The sequence below is a fragment of the Clinocottus analis genome, unplaced genomic scaffold (genome assembly GCF_023055335.1).
Source record: "Clinocottus analis isolate CAN_PGR_092001 unplaced genomic scaffold, fCliAna1.0.p SCAF_7, whole genome shotgun sequence".
Taxonomy (NCBI): Eukaryota; Metazoa; Chordata; class Actinopteri; order Perciformes; family Cottidae; genus Clinocottus; species Clinocottus analis.
In genome coordinates, this window is record NW_027176229.1 from 19,963,889 (window position 1) to 19,984,224 (window position 20,336).

At 44.4% G+C, this 20,336-nt stretch overlaps 2 protein-coding genes across 2 annotated transcripts in view; both read right to left on the minus strand.

Moving 5' to 3' along the window:
- Window positions 1–894: 894 nt before the first annotated feature.
- On the minus strand, window positions 895–16,848 carry plcxd3 (phosphatidylinositol-specific phospholipase C, X domain containing 3). The gene is made up of 6 exons (XM_068604581.1): window positions 16,475–16,848; window positions 7,032–7,288; window positions 6,627–6,800; window positions 5,175–5,350; window positions 4,458–4,559; window positions 895–3,504 (listed from the first exon to the last, which is right to left on the minus strand). The coding sequence occupies exons 1-6, from the start codon at window positions 16,575–16,577 to the stop codon at window positions 3,348–3,350; spliced, it is 969 nt and encodes a 322-aa protein (XP_068460682.1). The 5' UTR covers window positions 16,578–16,848; the 3' UTR covers window positions 895–3,347.
- A 1,318-nt stretch (window positions 16,849–18,166) lies between these two features.
- oxct1a (3-oxoacid CoA transferase 1a) overlaps window positions 18,167–20,336 on the minus strand; it is a 42,563-nt gene continuing 40,393 nt past the window's right edge. The window contains exons 16-17 of the mRNA XM_068604901.1: window positions 18,946–19,047; window positions 18,167–18,853 (exon numbers count right to left, since the gene is read on the minus strand). Coding sequence (XP_068461002.1) covers window positions 18,818–18,853; window positions 18,946–19,047 — 138 coding nt within the window. The 3' untranslated portion in view covers window positions 18,167–18,817. The remainder of the gene's footprint in view (window positions 18,854–18,945; window positions 19,048–20,336) is intronic.

The following is a 20,336-nucleotide window of genomic DNA, read 5'->3' on the forward strand; positions in this document are numbered from 1 at the left end:
GTGGGACGGCGTTAATAATGGCTCGCTGTTCATTAGGAAATGGAATATAGCAAACAAAGGAAATGAATAAGCTGTAACCTTTCCCTTCTCTCATTTACTGTAATGTGAAATCAAAGCAATCAAAGCACTTAATACCCGTCCAGTCAGCTGGCCTGTGTTTACCAGCACAACACTGCTGCTGCACTGTGGAGCTTCCAGGGAAGTAAGCGTGCATGTACGTATGCATGCATGTATGTATGCATGCATGTGACATGATGTGAATCAGCCCCGTGCAAATATATGCATCAATATGAGCGCTTCAATATGAGCGCTAGTTAAAAAAAAACAAAAAAAACAGCTGCATGCTTATTTTATGAGTCACGTGACAGAAGGTCAGAATAGATCAACAAAATACAGATTTTTTTTCATCTTTTTAAAAGAACCGAGAGCAATATGCGCACGCACGCACACACACACACACGCACACACACAGACACAAACACACACACACACACACACACACACACACACACACACACACACACACACACAGAGCCACTCTGCATCCGCGTTATCTCCGTTTCCTCATCGTGAGCAACACCTGGCTGCAGAATGGCAGATGCCGAGTTACAAAACACAGTCTCAGGAAGGTCACCCTGGGTGCCGCTGCCCACCCACCGCCATCCTCATCACCCTGGAAACTGGATGATTTTAGGATGCTCCTCTGCACAAATGGGCAATGAAATACTGGTATGTTTGTTTAAAAGCTGCAAATCTAGAGAGGTAGAGGTATAGTAGTGCCATTTGGTGATTTAATTCAATCAAACTTGTATTGTAATGGCTTTAATGACAGGGTTTTTGTGACTAACTAACCAATCATCACTCAACAAGCCACATACTTCACAGAGTCACTCATTAGGCATAGAAGCTTTATTTGATTTGATTTGCCGTTTCCACTTAGAACAGAGTCACCTTTGAACAAAAAGTGTTTGAGTTTTACAACAGCAAAGGACTCTTTTCACACCAGAACATGAAGGCAATGACAACAGTTTGGACCAGGGGAGACACAAATGTCCTTACAACACAATTTATAAGCCTTTGAAGTCTGCTCGTTTTTCATTCTCAATGGGTACGGGGTCGTAGCAGTGCAACATTTAAAAAAGAGATCAATTTCGAGATGTGTCTTAAAGGGTAAAGACATGTCGAGCTGAGATGCACGCATGCTCGTGAGAACATTATGCAGAAGATAACTTAGCAGAACGCCAATGGACCCTGTTGCTAAACAACAAAAGCACTGTTTGGTTCATGCACTCGACTGAAAATAGGATTAGAAGAAGCAGGATGATAGCTCAGTTAAGATAGAAGTTCAGAAATGATCATCAATGACTTTGCAAAAGTTGAAATCATTTACAATTCATCGGCAGCATACTATTTGCAATTACAGTATGTACAAACTTTCCACGATATAAAACATTTTGACATGAAACCACACGGAAGTGAAAGAAGAACTGTTCGGACTTTGAAAACTTGAACTTGAGCTCCACATTGAAGCATAAAATACAAAAAAGGAAAAAAGACTTTTTAGCTGATCCTCAGTCACTCCATCGCGTGAGTTTTTTTTTTTTTTTTTGGAAATAAATCTTCTTTTGAAATGACACAGTTACTCACAAGACACATACATTCACAAATCCAAAGAGTTTGAGTTTCCCGTTTTGGTTGTACGTTACCAAACTAGACGACAATGTCCTGACAGAATACATTCTCAGCAGAAAATGCCCCACTGATCAGAAAATGTGTGGATGTTTGAAGATTGTTTTCATGCAAAGTGGCGCAAAACCTTGCAGTAAATAAATAGAAAAAGTCCTGTCGTCTTTCTGGCCGCCATTTTAAAGCACGTTTCCTTTCTAAATGAAACACTGCAGGGTATAAAATGACACCCGTCAAACATAAATGGAAAATGAAATTGAACTCAATGATACAGCAGAAATCCGGGGATTCAGTAACATTCAGAAACATGAAACATCTAATAAGGTAGACACCAAAGAGTTACAGCTAGATATCAAACTAAACATTTATTGTATTATTTTCCATGTGTCGAAGCACAGCTGTTACATCAAGACCCACTGTATGTTATGATGTTTCACCTTTTCTGACTTTAGATGAAACGTGTCTCTGAGTAAAGCAACATCATCACCTGTTATTATGAAAGACACGACGTCGTGATACACCTCATGGTGACTCATATATACCGCACTACAGCAGTAAGTATAGGCGCACGCACGGACAGCGGATACACACTCGTACCCAGATGTACTGTATTTTTATACCCGGCTATCACGACTCAGCACCCACCACAGAAGCCGATAGATTTGTCCCGTTGGATTCTTAACTATTCAGAAATTGTCACGTCGATTGCAATTCTAGCTGTCCTACAGATGTTTTTTTTGTTTTTTTTTTCAACGATTCCTTGCAAGCGACAGCGGATACTTTTCTTCTCGCACTCTCCAGAAAGAATCTCTGTGGTTTTGAACGAGTGAGGTAAAGCACTTACCGATGGACAACGGTGTCTGATCAACGTCGAGGCTGCAAGCCGACTTCAGAAGAGACTATTACTGGGAGAAAGCCCCTTCAGAGATTACTCCTGAGGAAACGTGATATGGAAGATGGTTCATTTATTGTCTCTGCACTGAGTAAAGAGAATGTCATCACACGTTTTAAACACATTATGCGGATTTTCAGAAACACCTGCAGTGATCTGACCTGCATACTGTAATAATGATCATTTAAAAAAAAAAAAAAGGTTTCGGACAAAGAACGTCAAGCTATTTTAAACCAGCCCAGAATTAGAGTGGTTTAAGTTACTTATTTTACAACAACCTCTGAAAAAAACTGTCACTAGAATACCAAAAATAACGGACCGATACATGAAGCTGAAAGTTGATATGCTGCGAGGAACCTACCCGCAGGGTGAAGCCAGAAAACGGTGCGTTTGACCAGCGGGGACAAGCAGTTACTTTTACAGCACAGGAAGTCAAGAAAATCAACATCCGCTCGAAAAAAAAACAAGTTGATCCCCCGAAATAGAAAAAAAAAAAATGAAAAGAAACATAACCTCACTCTCTTTGTGCTCCAACCAAACACGTGTGTTGCTTCTCCCACGCCCAACTTCTCTTCCCTCAACACACCTTTCGCCATTTGAGCTCTCAATTCACTCTCGCCCGAAATAAAGTGAAAGGAGCGGTGCACCTCCTGAAATAAACGCCAAAGAGAAAAGAGTGAGAGCACAGACCAAGCCCCCCTAGTGCTAGTCGTGGTGACCGTGCTCCCCGGCGGCCCCCACCCCCCCCAAACCCAGCCCGTGTGGGCTCTCAGGTGGCATCGTCTTCCTCGTCGTCCAGGTGATAGTTGAGGGTGATGACGGCGCTGATGAACTCTCCCAGCTCCACAAAGTCAGCTGTGATAATGTTGGTGCCGCTCTCCCCGGGTCTCTGCGATCTGATCCACTGCATCATGCCCGGTAAAGCCCTGGGAGGACACACACACACATACACACACACACACAGATATGTTAGCGAGATAAGGAAGAGGGAGGGGGGGGGGGGGGCTATGAAGTCACAAAGGATTGAGAGGGATAGAAGAAGGGATGATTCATGGTTGGCTGGTTCAACACAGAGAGAGACAAGCTGTGATAAAAGATCTCGGTGACGCAGCATGAGGTGTCTGCAAGCCAGACACCAGCTGAGAGGACGACGCTCTGAACACTCGCTGGACATGTTGATGGGGCCCGTGCAGCAGAGGGGAGGGTGTTACTCTTGTGGAGGCCTCGCCCCAAGTTCCTGCTTTGGCAAAAGTCTCCCTCCCATTCGTCTCCTGCTCACGCTCGCTTCCGATTTTTTTGAAGGATGCCGACATCAAAGTAACCACAAGGCCTGGTGAGAATGGCTGATAGCGGAGTTGTCAAATGAATAATTCATGCCAGGAAAATGGACGTTTTTTTTTTTTTTTCCCCCCCGCTGCCAAGGCTTTTCACAGACTGGTGACAGTGTAGAGCGAGTTATATACAGAGCAAACTGGGGGAGGGGGGGTTACATGATGAAAAAAGCAAAATCCTGAACCTGAACTGAGCAGGGGAGATAAAGAAAGAGGGAGGAGAAGGATGAGAAGCATCGCATGTTTAAAAAAAGGACTTGAGGTCGGTGTCAAGCGCCTCGGGATACCGACGAAAAACCAACATCAGCCTCTGGATTCAGTTCTAAAATGCTTCAATGACTCACGTGTGACTGTTTGTGCGAGTGCGCGTTCATCTTTGTTCGAAGTTGTTTTGTGTGAACCATGTCGTCATCTCTGTGGCCGCTGGTACAAAAAGGTGTTTGGTTGAATAACACCCCGCATCTTATCCGGTCTTAGTGTCATGAACATGATCATAAAAACCTTTTTTTTCTCCGATCTCTGTGTCATACACAGACAGTTGTACAAACCTTTCTGTGATTGTCTCTCTCAGTCCGCTCGCCACCCCCTTCATCACAGTGCTGGCCTTTGGTGTCAGAACCACCTGGGAGACAAAGAAGGTGCCCTTCCTCCTGCGGGAGTCACATCACGTATATTTGGAAGTTATTTTGCTGCATTTCACTTCATTTTCTCCTCTCACCATTTGCTCTGTTTCTGTAAAGGACCGTATGCCATCTGCTGCAGAGATGTGCTAAACCAATCAATGTTGCCTGACTTTGGATGTAATTACTTTAAGTAGCCATAAAAAGGTACAAAAACACTTATTCTGTCAGGAAAAAAAACAATACAACGATTTCACATGCAAATGAATGTCAGATTTCGAAGAAGATTGCTTCCTATTACTGTCGGCGGGTTCCTTTACATGAATGCATTTATTAGTTTTAAAGGGGGAAAATGTGGTTTTATCTTAATTATGGCAAAGCGGACCATAATAAGTTTATAATAGGTTTACAACTTAGCCATTGGTGTGTCACATAACCAGGGATTGTAATAACTAATAGCATTCCAGTTCCCATCTCATTAAAGCATTAGTTATTAGCCATTAAAGTAAGCCATTAATTGGTCAACTCTGAGCAAAGGATGTGCATATGACGATGAATCAAGGTCATGGTTGATTGACCCATCGTGGCCAGAGATATGTCCCATTTCACCTCATGCACCAAATGAAATGAAAGGTTGCGGCCGACCTGCGGTCAGTGACGGACGCCTGGAGAAACTGCACCAGCTTCTCTGGGTCGGTGGTGTTGGCCCAGGGAGAGGGCATCATCTGCCCCGGCCACAGGAAGGGCACATCCAGGGCCATGGGGTGGTGGTAGAAGACCAGCACCTGGTACTCCTTCTCCCACAGATACTGCAGAGACACCTGCAGATGGAGGCATGTGCTCAGGTTACAAGAGGGGGAAAACGATGAGAGGTGACTAAAGGAAAGGTGACGGGTGTTGAACAGCCAAGATACAAAAGAGCCCAGACAGAAGATATTAGAAACAATTAGATGAGATGCACCTCGCAGTTTGTCTGTGAAGATGTATGTGTAGTTGAATAGCTAACAGGTGATTGTACTGTGAATTGACAGTAATAGGGGGAGATATACTACAAAAACCAACTCCGTATACACAATTGACACTATTATTATACTTATAATATACTATTATAAACATAGTGTATTGATAATTGAGGTGAAAGAGTAAAAAAACATCATTTAAAAGCTACAACAGGCTAGTCAAGAGGAGCAGGAAGCCTGAAGACGACGTGCCAGAAATCCCATTCCCAGTAAATAATTAATAGCACTTTTGTGCAGATCTATATGGCGTCAACAGCAATATGTTTCCCGAGCAATGGCTGCCGTTCTGCCACAGTGTAGCGCACGGACACGGGAAACGTATCGTTGGGTTAAATCTCTGCCGAGATCTTTTTTGGTGGCAGAGTGTCGGTAAAGTTAGCCACAAAAACAGATAACACGTTGTAAAGAGTGTCGGGAGGCGGTTATAAAAACACGTAGCTCACACATATATTGCTTTTTCAGTCTCCATCATTCAGATGTATTTTGTGATAATGAGCCTCCGGCTGTACGTTATGCCAGAGAATGAGTCAAACAACTGCTGGAGGAGAATAACGCCGTGGATTAATCTATGAGGGAGAGGAGTGTAAGAGAATAGAAGAGATGTCCTCAAAGACAAAGGAATGGGAGGAAGTGGAGCGAAGAGTGAGTATAATACCTGTGGAGGAAAGAACACTCTTCTCTAAAGACTTCCCTGAGATGCACTGACAGCACCGAGAAGACTTATTATTGTAATCATTACTTTTCCAAGAAACCTCTCGTCACTATTAGCCTCTTCCTCATACACTTGATCCTCACTCAGCAGCCGCACCTGACAGGAAACTGAGATCTTTGGTATCGATTGCTACTCCTTCTTTCTTTCCGGGTTCAAGAGGTACACCGTCACCTCGGGTGGGCGGAGGGAGGGGGGGGAGGGGATGAAGCGATACGAGGGGTGAAAGAAAGAAAAGCGATAGGAAAAGCAGCGGAGACAAACCTATGGGAGCACTTTTCTACTCGACTTCGATGCAAAAGGACACATCCTGTGAATGATTTTCAAAAAACCCATTTGAACACACACACACACACACGTGTACTGTACCTCCTGAGCGAAGACGACCGGGCAGAGTTTGTCCCCAAACACCTCTTGTAACATGGCCACCAGCTTTTCATGGTGCATGTTCTGCACGCCGTAGAAGTGGTTGAAGTCCAGGAACACAACCTCTCTGGCGTGAGACGACAGGAAGCTGCTGATCTGCTCCAGGCCTTCTCGGACCTGAAAGAAAAGCCCATACAATACGTGTAGAAACCATTTCATTTCATGATATTAATGATGTGAAATACATGGGCACATGAAAGACTGGGATGAACTTTAAATCTCCCAAGGAGCATGTGTGAGTCTGCATAAATAAGCTGCCACTAAACGGCGATGTAAAAAAACATCACTTAGCAACCGCAAGTGTTGCAAATGTATTCACCACAAAACAGCAAATCTCTACACGCTGACCGTGGCACTGAAGAGCCCGTGGGCGAAGAACAGCTCGTTGTCGGGGTCGCGGGGCTTGGTGGAGATGCGCAGGTCAAAGAAGCGGATCCCAGACTCCAGTTGGCTGATGAAGTTCATCGTCTGCGTCGCTAACCACTTCCTCATCAGCTTCTTGGCCACCGTGCCGAAAACGGACACGAAGTTCTGCACCGTCTCCGGCTGCTCGGGTCCAATCGGGGACGACTCGTCAATGTAGAAGCTGAAGGAATCGTGGGAACCTGGAGGAGACACACACACACACGAGGACGTATTAGAGGTGTGGACCACTGCTGGTGGGACACAGCTGGAAGAGCGGGGTCAGTGGAGGATCATTGCAACAATACTGACAGCGAGGAACAGATTCACCGATGCCGGCCTCCGATCCTCTGCAACTCAGTAATACTCTGAATATCTGGTCTCGTCGGGTCTACTTCAGAGCCGTGGAGACTTTCTAACCCCTCTGAAAGGCTCATTTCCACCTTCCACAGGTCCGTCACACTTGCAAATGTATATCAAATGTTCCCGTAGATAGTAAGATCCTTCCTCCTTTTCATACCACGCCTTTGGTATGACTCCTGTTGGTCATGGCTAGCTTGGTAAATCTGATTTCTTGGTGGTAACTTTCCATTTCAAAGATTTCTTTTTTCACGCCAACTTTTTCCCCCTAAATGGAAATAAGATCCGAGACATCTAATCAGAAAGTGTTTGAGGTGTTTTCCATAAATGATGATCAGATGTCTTGCAGAGAAAAAGAAAGACGACAAACTCATCGTGTTTCTCAGGTAGATCGAAGCTATTTCACCCTCTATATTAAGCAGGATTGAATAGACCTCGACCAGACAAGGTCACTGCACTGCTGCCTGCACTGAGACGTACCTGCCATGAACACGCTGACCTGCCATTAAATGTCTGGCACGCCAACTGTAGCGCTCATTTTCACTCCGTCAAATATCCAAAGACTAATAAATGTATTTCTTCTGCGGAAAAGTAGGCCTGGCAAAATGGAGAAGAAGAAAAAAAAGACACCCGCTTTTTCAAATGTCATTTTCCATTGCCTCCAGGCTCACAAAGACATTTGCATTCACCGCCACTGTTTTAGAGTGGCAGCGGAAATGTCAGAGATAAGATATCTCAAAATCTCAGCAGCTAAAACGGAAACTATCAGAAAGGATTAAAACCACTTTTTGAGAGAGAGAGAGAGAGAGAGAGAGCGAGAGATGTTTTACTATCGTTTGGTTCGACTAATCCTTTCATCAAAAGCTAATTCTAATTGAACCATTATTCTAGGAGCTGCAAGAGAAACACAAGTAAACCCTGTCCCCACTACTGGCTGTGGAAAAAAAACAAAACAGACAAAGGTCTCTCAATATATTGATGCTTTCCTAGGTGACACTCCAGCATGTGTTCACAATCGATCCATGGGGAACTCTAGCTAAGCAAGCTAAGCTAAGTCTGAAGGTCGTGTGTCCTTCCATTCTCGTATCTTCCTGCCGCTCTCGTAACTTCAATCGGCTTCATCCCGTTCCCTCACTCAAACAAACATCCCCCCCCTCCCCTCCTTCCCCTCCTCCACCCAACGCGCAGACACAGAGCCCCGCGATGACCTTCAGCGATACTCCGGTGGCGGGTCTTCGCAGTCGGCCCAGAGAATGACCATAAGCAGGTTCGACAGCTGAGTCCTGGGGCGAGGGAAGCGAGCAGCATCGCTGCAGGCTCAACCGTATACCACCGGGGTCGCAACGAAAACAGAGTGCGACCTTAAGCAGTCACAACAGCTGGCTGTGTGCACAATAAAACTGTATTGTTTTGTAACAAAACACCACAATCAGGACAGCAATAATTGCATTCGTCCACTATCTCGCTGTTATTTTCTGTATTAGTTGATTCTAAATGATGAGAAATAATCACGATCATGAATGTGTGCAGTGCTGACGAGCACGTATGTCAAAGAGACGTGTGCATGAGGAGACACATTGTGCAAAAAGGGGCATGACATCTGCAAGAATCGGCAGAGAGAGATACCTGAGCTGGAAACAGGATTAATTGTTGTTGATGTTATAAAATCATCTGCTCCGCTTGAATACGGGGGCCGTGTCTCAAGGGCAACACATTCGTTTAGAAATGTGCGGAAACACTTTTGAATCTGACTGTGCTGACATGGCACTTTCATCCCCATGCAAATGCTTCACAACCATCAGCGTCGCGCTGCAGACCGGAGTCATTTCCCTTTTATTACAGTCGACTGGAACTAACGATCCACATTCAACACTATATGATGTACACACAATATTTTCCACTTTCCAATTATGTCTAACTGGCAGAAATAGGACAAGACAGTAATCTCTGCTTTCTGCAGAGTTTACTGAAGGACATCCAATCGACTACTTCTCTTGTGGCCTCGACCCACGGTGAACAAACTTTACCCTCTTTATCAAAAAAACTCACAAATTATGCTTTGGTTCATTTGAAAAAAGGACCACAATCCATCATGTGGAGCGACCTGCTTATCGTTAAACAATTTATAAACTGTCTACTTATGCAGTTTGTTAAGGTTCAGCTTCGATAGATGCGAAGATATGACGTATTCTTCCTCCTAACTCGTCAAAATACTAAATATACAGCGGCCCTCGGCTTCAAACTATGAAGGCTAAGTCCCCCTCGAGGGTCCATTTCCACGTGCGGAGTTTCAAAATAAACTTCTGTAACGAAACAGCGCAGTTAGGTTGAGGAAAAGAGCGTGACGATAACTTGACTAGCGACTTGGCCGAGCATTACTTAACCATTAATAACCACGCTAAAGTCTCACGGGGCTAACGACTGCTGTGAGAAAATGTCAAAGTTAGCTTTACGTTTTCGCAAACGGATACAAACGGCGGTCTCCAGATGAAAGTCCTTTTCATTCTGACCGATCCAACTCGCCTCCCACCGGCACCGTGTGTGCTATTTGCCTCTTTACACAACGTCGGTAGATAGTCAGGAAGATGTTTGCCGTGACAAACACCAAAACATGCACCGAAAAAGTCTTACAGATCCTTGGATAGTGCAAATAACAGGGCTTTTAAATGTGAACTTTGCAACATAATCTCGTCGATGGGGTGAGTGAGATTTCCAGAACGTGAAGAGAGACAACTCGCCAGAGTGCGAAGAGATAAAGGTTGAAACAAGCAGAGATAATGATGATAATGATGATGATGATGGAGGTTGTTTGTGCCCTTTTTCGTGACAAATAACTTTTCTCAGCATGCACCCTGGAGAGTAGAAAAGAAGAAGGAAATGGGAAGTAACAGGGTGGAGGTGAGCTAAATGACACGTCCCATCCTCTTGTGGATCCTCTCTATGTGATTGTATAGTGATGGAAATGTTTCTCCTCACAGCCCCGCTGTTCTTCAAACTTCAATTCGCCGCAGTCTCACCTCGTCTCCCCACCTTGTTACTCTCTTCCATCTTGTTCAAAGTGGCACAAAGCACATACATTTCTAATGAGGGTGAATTATTTGACTTTTAGAATCAAGATAAATGTCCTCCTGCGTGGTGAGGCGAGAGCAGCCTGTGGAGAATCCATACCTAATCATTTCTGCTTGTTTCTTAGATATTCTGACAAAAAGATTTACCTGAGTAACTTTGGGAAGAGACTTGAATGTGCACTTGTTCCAACACAATGACTTTTGTTAGTCTACAGTTGAGGTGAACCGTCTCTCTTGGTCTTTCTAATCTATTTTCTCCTGCGTTTTTGTTTTCATCCTAATTTTTCCGGTGGCTTTTAGGCCGACTGATTTCCTGCCTTTCCAAGCTTCTCAGTGTACGACCCGTGTTCGTCCTGGCATTTGATACCATTTCATTCTTCTTGTTCAGCGGCTTAAGTGGCAGCATAATGGTCTTGGGACTGACGGACAGATTTACAGCTAAAGGCCCTGGGCTGACTTTTTCCTCCGCCCCCAAGGGAGCCGGCAAAGACTGAAGATGCCTCTTCTGCAATGGATTTGTTTTCATAGCCTGGGAGGCCATCTTAACTCAATCCAATTGCCTTCACCCTAAGGTATGCTATTCATTTCTTTAGTCTCTCGTAAAGCAATAAGCTGCTACAGTCAGCTGCTGGAGAGGGGTGGTATGGCTCCCGCTAGACCTCTCATGTAAATGTGACCCTGTGGGCTTTTTAGTGTATGCGAGGCAAAGTACTGTCTCCTATAGTTTTATAGTTGATTTTCCCCAAATGTATTCATTTTGGGTATAGCTACAAACCACTGTCAAATTTTGAATCGCATAATACTTACGAGTTACTGTATGTATTGAAACTAAAAACAAATACAATGGATGTGCTCAATATAGCGTGGCCAGATCATCACAGTAGTATTACAATGACAATTTTGTTCGTCAAAGTACAAGATTACAATTAGATTTAAATCAAATGTGTCCCTTGTGCAAACTTGTCCTATCCCCACGCATGTGGTTATAATGGTAGCAATGAGTTAGGACAGTTCAACAAATACAAAGAAATCATTACCTGTCTACAAAAGGGGTGAAACAAGTAATTTATAAGGACAATATAATGTCATGGCGGCATGTCTATGGCCTGTTGAAGTTATTCTGCCCTCTAGTGGCCAGAAATCGATTGATAGAGGGTTTTTTAAAATTAAATATGTGGATTATTTGTTCACCTATATCACGAGGAGATACAATGGAAACACTTTCGCTGGTTAGGAACAAGCAACGCTTAGTTGATGAATACAAACAGCATAGATCTGTAGGAACCAAAATGCACGTATAGTCATTGTGCAGACCCGTAGGACACAGATATATACTGGAAATCCAGCTTAATAGGTAGCAGAGCAGCCGTTTCCCTGCAGTGAAGCTTGTTTCGTGGCGAGAGAACCACAGAGAAACACATTCACAGTATCTCTGGCACGGCCCTCGGCTGACCACCTCAGTCAGACGAACGTGCAGCCTGGCGGTCTGCAGCACTCACCCAGCAGATCTAACAATAGCCTCAGGAAAAACAGCCCATCAGATCCCCCGCTGATCGGCTTATAGGGGACGGAAAATGATAACTACTCCCTGCATCTTTCCCTCCCTCTCCCCCTTCGATGACCTCCATCTTTAATTTGCCAGAGTTCCCTTCTGCTCGTCCCCCTCACCCGTTCCCCAATTAGTGGCGGAGTGGAGCCGGCGGCGGTCACCTGACTTCTAGACTCCATAGTTTGGCACAGTCGGGGGCAAAAGTGGCATGTGGGCCAAACACAGAGAGATGAGTCACAAACAAGGGGATTCGGACCAGCGCGAGGACTGGCAAGAACATCCTTATGAAAATATGTATTATTTTTATAAAATAGATGACAGAACAACAATGCACCTGGCTGCTGGGTTGTGTCAGGAGTCACAGCAAAATACACAAGTAACATGCTCCAATGCATGTTCAAGAACACTGTTGTAGTACATATTCAAAAACTTTTCATTTACTTTTTTTTTTTTAAAACCTATGATTCTGACCCAAACTGTCTTTTCACAGCTCTTTTTCACATTCGAGTCAGGCTTCACATAAGCACTGAGTCAGCTCTCCTCAGGGTGACAAATGATTTATTGGCGTCTTTGGAGTCTGACAATCATGCATTTTTAATCCCAGTTGGAGCTCTCTATGACAATCAAAGAAAAAAGAGCAATCCATTGTGTAATGTGGAGGAATCAGGTTGGCACTCAGGATCAGGCTTTGATCCGTTAAGGACAAGATTTAGTGATAACACTCTGCGGTGTACCACAAGGGTCCATCACGGTGCCCATATTATTTCCATGAAATATGCTGGCACTTTGGATCTATAAAAAAAAAAAATCAATGAAATAAATATTTAGTAACACTTCATATCGTGGTTACAACGAGAATATACAGCTTCTCGAAACCTGCTGTCCATCTTTTTACGACCTTTTAAATTCAAACCGTGTCCTGAGAGGAAGGTCGTTCCACCTAAGAACTGTTGAGAAATTAAACCAGTTTCTCTCTTCTTTTGGGACTCTCTGTCATGCTTTTATCTCCTCACTTATTGATTAAAGTAACTCTTCGCGTGGGAGTCAGTCAGTTGGCCTCGTCTCGCCCGCAGCTTGCAGCTCAACATGCAACAGCGAGGCTACCCAAGAAGATAGAGACAGGCCTGTTCCGGCCTCCCTGCACAGTCTTCCAATGGCGTCAATCATCCTAAAGAAGTTATCACATTGTCACAGCGCCATCTACTGGCGAGAGGAATTCAGCCAAACGGCATTGGATTGACACGTCGTAGTCTACACTTCATGTGGCGAAACATGGTGAGTGTGTATGTTCAAATTGTCCATAGCGCCACTTACTGGCAAAATAAAATGACATGTTTTATACTATGATGTATTGCTCCTTGTTTAGTGGCATCGGATGCTCAAAACCTCATGCAACTCCCTACACATGTTGCATGTTTCCTCATTAAACAAGCTCTTGTAACCCCGCTGGACACCTGTCAGGCTTGATAAGTCACGACCTGAGGATATCGACAAGCCTATTTTCACCGGTAGTCAAAGCGCCGCCTACTGGCCAAAGAAAATTGGCGATACGTGACAACATCATCAGATTTAGATATTTACACAACGTGGTCTAATGGGGCATTTATACTCATGTTTTACGCAGAGATGCAAGCAAGCAAGACTCGCAAGGGCCTCCTTGCGTCGTCCCGTCAGCCATCTTGCGTGCGTCACCCAAAATTTCGGACTATCCGACAAAGCTACGCCAGCCGTTCGCAAATACGAGCGTTTCTATAACCTGTCTTTGACGGAGTATAAGGACACGCAGATGGCGGTGAATTCCCAGAGGGAGATATCGGTGAACGTCGGTGTGCAGGTCGACTCTAAACGCTCGTTGCGCCCCCCGCTGTTCTGGCGTATGGAAAAGGAACGGGAACTATAAACCAAAAGGAGTCCGTCGCTGCGAGGGAAAAAAAACATCCAACTGGCGGGAGAACGTTCTCGGGCCGAGCAAGAAAAACTGAGAAAAACTGTGTGATTGAGCGTTGCCATTATTTGACAGTTTGCCCCTTGCTATGAAGTCTACTGTGCTCACACGTAGCTTCAGGTGTAAACAACCGAGCACTTTACTCGCCGGTATTTTTATTCACATCGTCTAAACTTTTCCACACTTTGATCAATATTTGTAGGTTCGGCCTATAAAAGGTCTCCACTTGACTAATTATTACATTGCTTTATGATCCTGGTGTGTTGCACACATGTACGGCGTTAGGACTCCTTGCTTAGATTAACGAGAACTTCTCCATTAGTGCAATCCTCACACAGACAGTTGAACTAACACACTGACCGACCATGTCTTCCTCCAGACAAAAGGCAGTTCACGGCAGGAGTGATCGTCCATGATCAGTACGCATTCGTGTATAATGTGGATTTTGAACTGATTGCACCGGTAGAGCTCAGTCAAACGTAACACCAAGCAGACAGAGATAGTATCCGTCAAAAAAGCATACGCTACCTTTGGATATATTTGTGCACATGGCCAATGTATTCAGGTCATTTGGCTGCGTTAGTTCAAACCCAATTACTCTAAAAATGGACAAGAGATGCCATTGAAACATCGTAGAAATTGGATAGCATCTTCTACAACAACATGTTAATATAACTTAATCTCAAATCATACAGATGATTATGTTTACTAATGAGTACAGCAGGGCAATGCTGGCAATGCAGACACAGCGGGGACTGTTTAGCTTTTTTTGGCAACAGCGCAGCACCATGCCATCACATCACCTCCACATGAGTGCTCCACTTTGCCAAAATACTTTGGCCTGGATCATTGAGGCTGTCGGCTGGTGAACTCACTATTTTTTTTTTCGCTGGCAAAGAAATAGCATCGCTGAATTACAGGCAACAGTGGGCGGATGCCGAGGATTGTGTGTCAGGAATCTAACATGATGAATATAATATTCTTTCAGCGCAAAAGGAAAAGAGTGAAACTTGTGGGGGGAAATAACACCGTTGTCTCATTTGTTTCTTGTCTGTCCCAGTTTCATTTCAGCTTGAACAAAGGCTGCGTAATGCTGCGCTCCAAGATGAGATAAAGGGATGCGATATGAGGCAGACTTCTGAAGGGGGAATCAAATACATACCTGACACCAAAAGTGTGCACATGAAAGTGCAAAGAATCTGCATCCAGAAAGAATCTGCATCCAAATGGAGGACAGACAGCGAGCAGCCGAGCTGCAGGGCCCAATAAGAAGTAATGATACCTAATTAAAGTGGACAGAGCATGTTCCCATGCTGGCTTGGCATGGGTGAACTGTGGCGAACCACGTGATTCGGCAAAATTACAAGCATGAGGTAATTCGCGTCATGCTGCGACCGTCTTTCAGTGAGTATTTGATTGCATGCTGCTGGACCCCATGCGTCTTGGCATCCTCATAGGAGCAGCGGACGGTGCCGGTTGTATGCCACGCCTCATTGGACGCAAGGGCCACGCCATCTGCACGTGAAAAGCCATCATTGCACATGCCCTCAGTAGACACACCAGGTATACTGACAGCAAGAGAGGAAGAGATGGAGAGGAAGTAAGAGGAAAATGAGAGAGAGAGAGAGAGAGAGAGAGAGAGAGAGAGAGAGAGAGAGAGAGAGAGAGAGAGAGAGAGAGAGAGAGAGAGAGAGAGAGAGAGAGAGAGAGAGAGAGAGGGGAGCTGAGAGGATTAGATATGCAAGAAAATGAAGAATGAAAGAGCTCAGTGTGGAGGTGTGATAATCACTAGGCAGCAGATATGGAATTAGCTGGCTGCTAATAGGCCATTCCATCACTCATATCAGTGGTGGGCTTTACAACCAGCGTTTCCAATTTGAATGGAGCTTAAGGGGACCTGCACACTGATTGGCTGAAGGTCCAAAGGCTCATTTTTTTATGAGGAGCGCACAGACTGAACCCATCCCACTCTCTTGTCCTCTGTATGGCCACCACCCCATGCACAAACGCCAAAAGTCCCCACATTAGGAACACCAGAGCTCGTGGTTCATGTTTATTCTTAGTCTTCAGAGCGGATCAAAGTCTTCATTGCATTTATTTATTTACACCTCGGATCTTCTCCTCGGACTGTGAGGAGGGCGAGCAAGGCTTTAGAGCATCGCAGGAGGATGCCGAACTGTTCAGAAATCCATGCCACTTCTCTCGTTGCGCAACAGGTCTTGCCCTTTGTTCTAATGAGGTACAATGGAGCCCAAAGCCACATCTAATGATGCACGCGGGGGCGCAAAGTCAAACGTCAAAGTTTGCAAACCCATAGAACAGTGTACATGCTGAAACTCAACAGTCAATGCATTGATGTATCATTCACATCACTACGGTAGCGACATGGAATGCGCGCGCGGACAGAAAGACACACACACACACACACACCTGATTACACTCGGGGCGACGGAGGAGAAGCACCTACCGGGAATAGACAGGTTGGTGAGCGGAATATTGTGCATGCTCTGCGGTAAACTTCCCATCCAGTCCGCGAAGCGCATGTCGCTTCTCCCGTGAGACGAAGCCATGCTGCCGCCGTGCACAACGCTCCGTTCTCCCGGTCCGGTGCCTGCGCCAACCAGGAGTGCTCGCGCTCTCCTCTCTCTCTCTCTCTCTCTCTCTCTCTCTCTTTCTTTCTCTCTCTCTCCACACCCAAACACACTCTCCCTCCCGCTTTCTCTCTGTCTGTCACACACACACAAACGCACGCACGCACGCACCAGCGTGACCGAGGCGAGCCAGTCCACACACCCCTTGAGCAGTACGCATCGGCGGATGCCACAATTATGATGAAAAGGGGTTTTTTGTGTGTGTGTGTGTGTGTGTGTGTGTGTGTGTGTGTGTGTGTGTGTGTGTGTGTGTGTGTGTGTGGATCGATCCAAATATGGCAACAGCGTGTACGCAGCAATGACACTGTGACGAGCACACGTTTTAGTTTCATAATCTACATAATTCGCCACCAAGAAAAAAGCATGCTTCCATTTAATAATTCCAGCTTTCGGGATTATTTCTCTAAACGATTCAAAGATCAGAATCCACGCATTTCTCTCACGTGTTTAAAGCATGGCGGCAACACCAGCATGTTACATAGTGGGATAAGCACTTGAATACATAGTATGTTCAGCTTTTCCAACACACACACACACACACACACACACACACACACACACACACACACACACACACTATTTGAATCAGATCATATAAGCCTACTTGTTAAGGAGCAGTAGTATTTTTACTCGAATAATATGCAAATATCCTCAGTAGCTCATTATTGGAGATGTGCATTATCTCTTCGTTAACAACTATGTAATGTACCGGCTGAAATTAATGGTAGTTCTAAATACTGGGATTGAAAGCGAATTCCCAATTGACCTAGAAGCTCGTCTGAGGTCATGCACTCGGCTGTCAGAAAGCCATATGGCAGCAATTCATTATCACTGCAATTAATATGGCGGCGATAATGACAAAGTGACATTCACTGTGGTGATTATCAGCTGGAAGGCCATCCTGCTGTGAGTCATTCAACAAACAGGGTCACTAAAAGTTGGAAGAATCGACCGACAACTGCAAATCTGTATTTATTGCATGTATTATATACCCATACTCAGTCTACTTATCATACACTCACATTTTAAGCAAAGTGCAGTCGCATTTTTCATGAAAACATTTTTCTTATTGCACTTCTCCTTATTTGTTTTTGTAAAAGCCCGTCAGGTTCCCCGTGTTCCCTTTTCACTCGAGTACCAGCATGAGAAATAGGTTACTAAAAGTAGGCTTACAGGGTAGCACTCGCGTTTGACTCACGGAGGGATGTGCTGGATTTACATCAACAGCCGGTGGCCAAAGCCCCTGTCACTTTCTTCCATTTTTCTGCTTGATGACCCAATCCAGTTGATCTTCCTGAACCCGAAAGCCCACCGGCTGAATTTCCCAGTTATGTAACAGCCCTCAGGTAATGGCAGCGCCTCTCTACTCGAGTGGAGAAATCACATCAAGAATGTCAAAGCAAGTGCACCATCCATAATAGAAAGCTCGAACCTGTAGAGTGTCAGAAGCCATCACTCTCAAAGCTTTCAATCATTGTGTGATTTCATGAAGAACTTGAACAACGTAGTCACTGTTGTTTTACTTTTTAATCCAGAAATCAAAAGATTTAGAGAAAAGAAACAAAATACATTATTATTACACTTGTGTCACTCATCAAAAAGAGGTTGTATTTGACTTTATATACAAAGGCAACGGGAGAGCAAATGCCTGTGTAATAAATATGAGGCTGAGAGAATAAAGGGTTTTACATGGAGGCAGCCATGATTATTACAAACATGTTTCCTGCAGATTCTTGTTGTTACAATTTTAATTTTCCAATGGGAGAAAAACTAAAAAATATCTTACATTAGAGTCATACACCAAGGATGTTTTTGTTCCTTGGTATTGTACACCTTTTACACAACTACAAGAATAAACATACTTCCTTTTGTGCTGAGCGAAGAATCAACTCAACTACGACGCACATTTTATTTTCTAAATCCATCACAGTTCAACTCTCTATATCCCTTTACAGTAAATTGATGACATACTTTAAATACGATTTCAATTGGTGGTTGATTTTTGTTCAGTAGCAGTGAAATTGCATTGTTCTTACAGAACATTTAAAGAGGATTTACGTTTATTTCCCTGTCATTTTTTAAAAACCTTCAATTAACCCGTCACGAGCTGTCGACCACGGAGAAAAAAAATGTATTCTCACACAAAAACACAGATCTGATCAGATTTGCTGCATGGACCTCAGGTTGGGGGACACCTGGAAGACACCAGACGGATCACAGGAGTGTAAAGACATGTCTCGTTAGGAAGTTAGCGAATGAAATATAGCCAAACTGTTCCGATACTTACTTCAAAATCGGTGCCGGTGCATGCTTTGATATCCTCCGGAGTGAGCCCCTCCCATACTTCTATCAGAGTCAGGCCCTTTGTCGTATCCACATCAAACACGGCCTGGCGAAGGGAAACGGTGGCAGAAAGAGAGGGAGGGAAAGAAGGGGTAGGAGAGAAGGATGACACGTTTAGAGAAAAAGACGAGGGTGAGTGATGAGACACAAAGACAAAATGGCGAGAACGAGTATATCCTGTAAAAAAGGTAGGTTTGAACCACATGGTGTGTGGTCGCCGGGGGTCACAGAGGAGGATGCCGAGGGGCCCCAATTATCAAAGTGTTTTAAAAGAGCTGACAACACCCCGCCGCACCACTTCAGGATCATCCGTACAGACGACGAAAGAGCTGCAATTATTGGTTGAAATTGTAAGTGTGCGTACGAGTGGTCCTCAACTCCGCGAGGTTGGACCACTACAGCGTGAAGAGCAATTACATTTTAATTGTGGAAATACTTTTAACAGTCGAAAAATGAACGGAGAAAAAAAATATCTGTTGCGTTCACCGGTCCCATGCTGGCTCTTAAGTGCTGCTTTAGTTGCACTAGAGAGCATCAAGAAGGAAGGAAGGGAGAGGGTTAGGGGGGGGGTCTATGGTAATTGAATTCAACCTTAAAACAACATTTTGTTGTTCTCAAAATTATTAAACACTGTAAAGATGCCACGATTTTCAACAACCTCCACTAGAAACACCGTATTTACGCTGCAGTAGTGGAGGGTGAAGCGTCTCCTCAGCGTCCAGTGGAGTTGACGGTCGTTTCATTCTGGTTTAAACGTTGCACTGTGAGTTTCTGCTCATATCTGTGATCACACTTCTACCACAACATGGGACTTGTGTGTGTGCTTTTGTGAGGAGTTGTCCTGAATATAAAAACACATCCACAAGCAAGTATTGATTACTCTGATTCCAAGATGAGCTTGCACATTGTTTATGCACAAAACCAGAGTGTGCGCGGTTCATAAATGAGGCCCCAGTAATGAAATGCTGCACACGGGAAAGGGCAACGATCCTGTTGAAGAGACTAGGACGCGCTAGACCTTTTTGCAAATTACCTTTAAGAATCCTCCAAAAGTTATCATTTACACAGAAGGACAAAGTACCATAAATGCTGGAAATGTATTGAGAGAAAACCTAAGTAATGGTATGTTTTCTGAAAAGTAGCAAAAACGAAAGGAAATCAATCTGAAGCACTTATGCTTGTGAAGAACCTTCAGGGAGCAGACCTGTTATTACCTCTTTAAACCTTCTGCCTATTTTTTTTTTTCAAATTATACGAGTCCCGTCGGTGTACAAAGTCAGAGTGACATTTTGTTCTGCTCAAAGTTGTCTCAAACACATTCTGGATGTGGGTTGG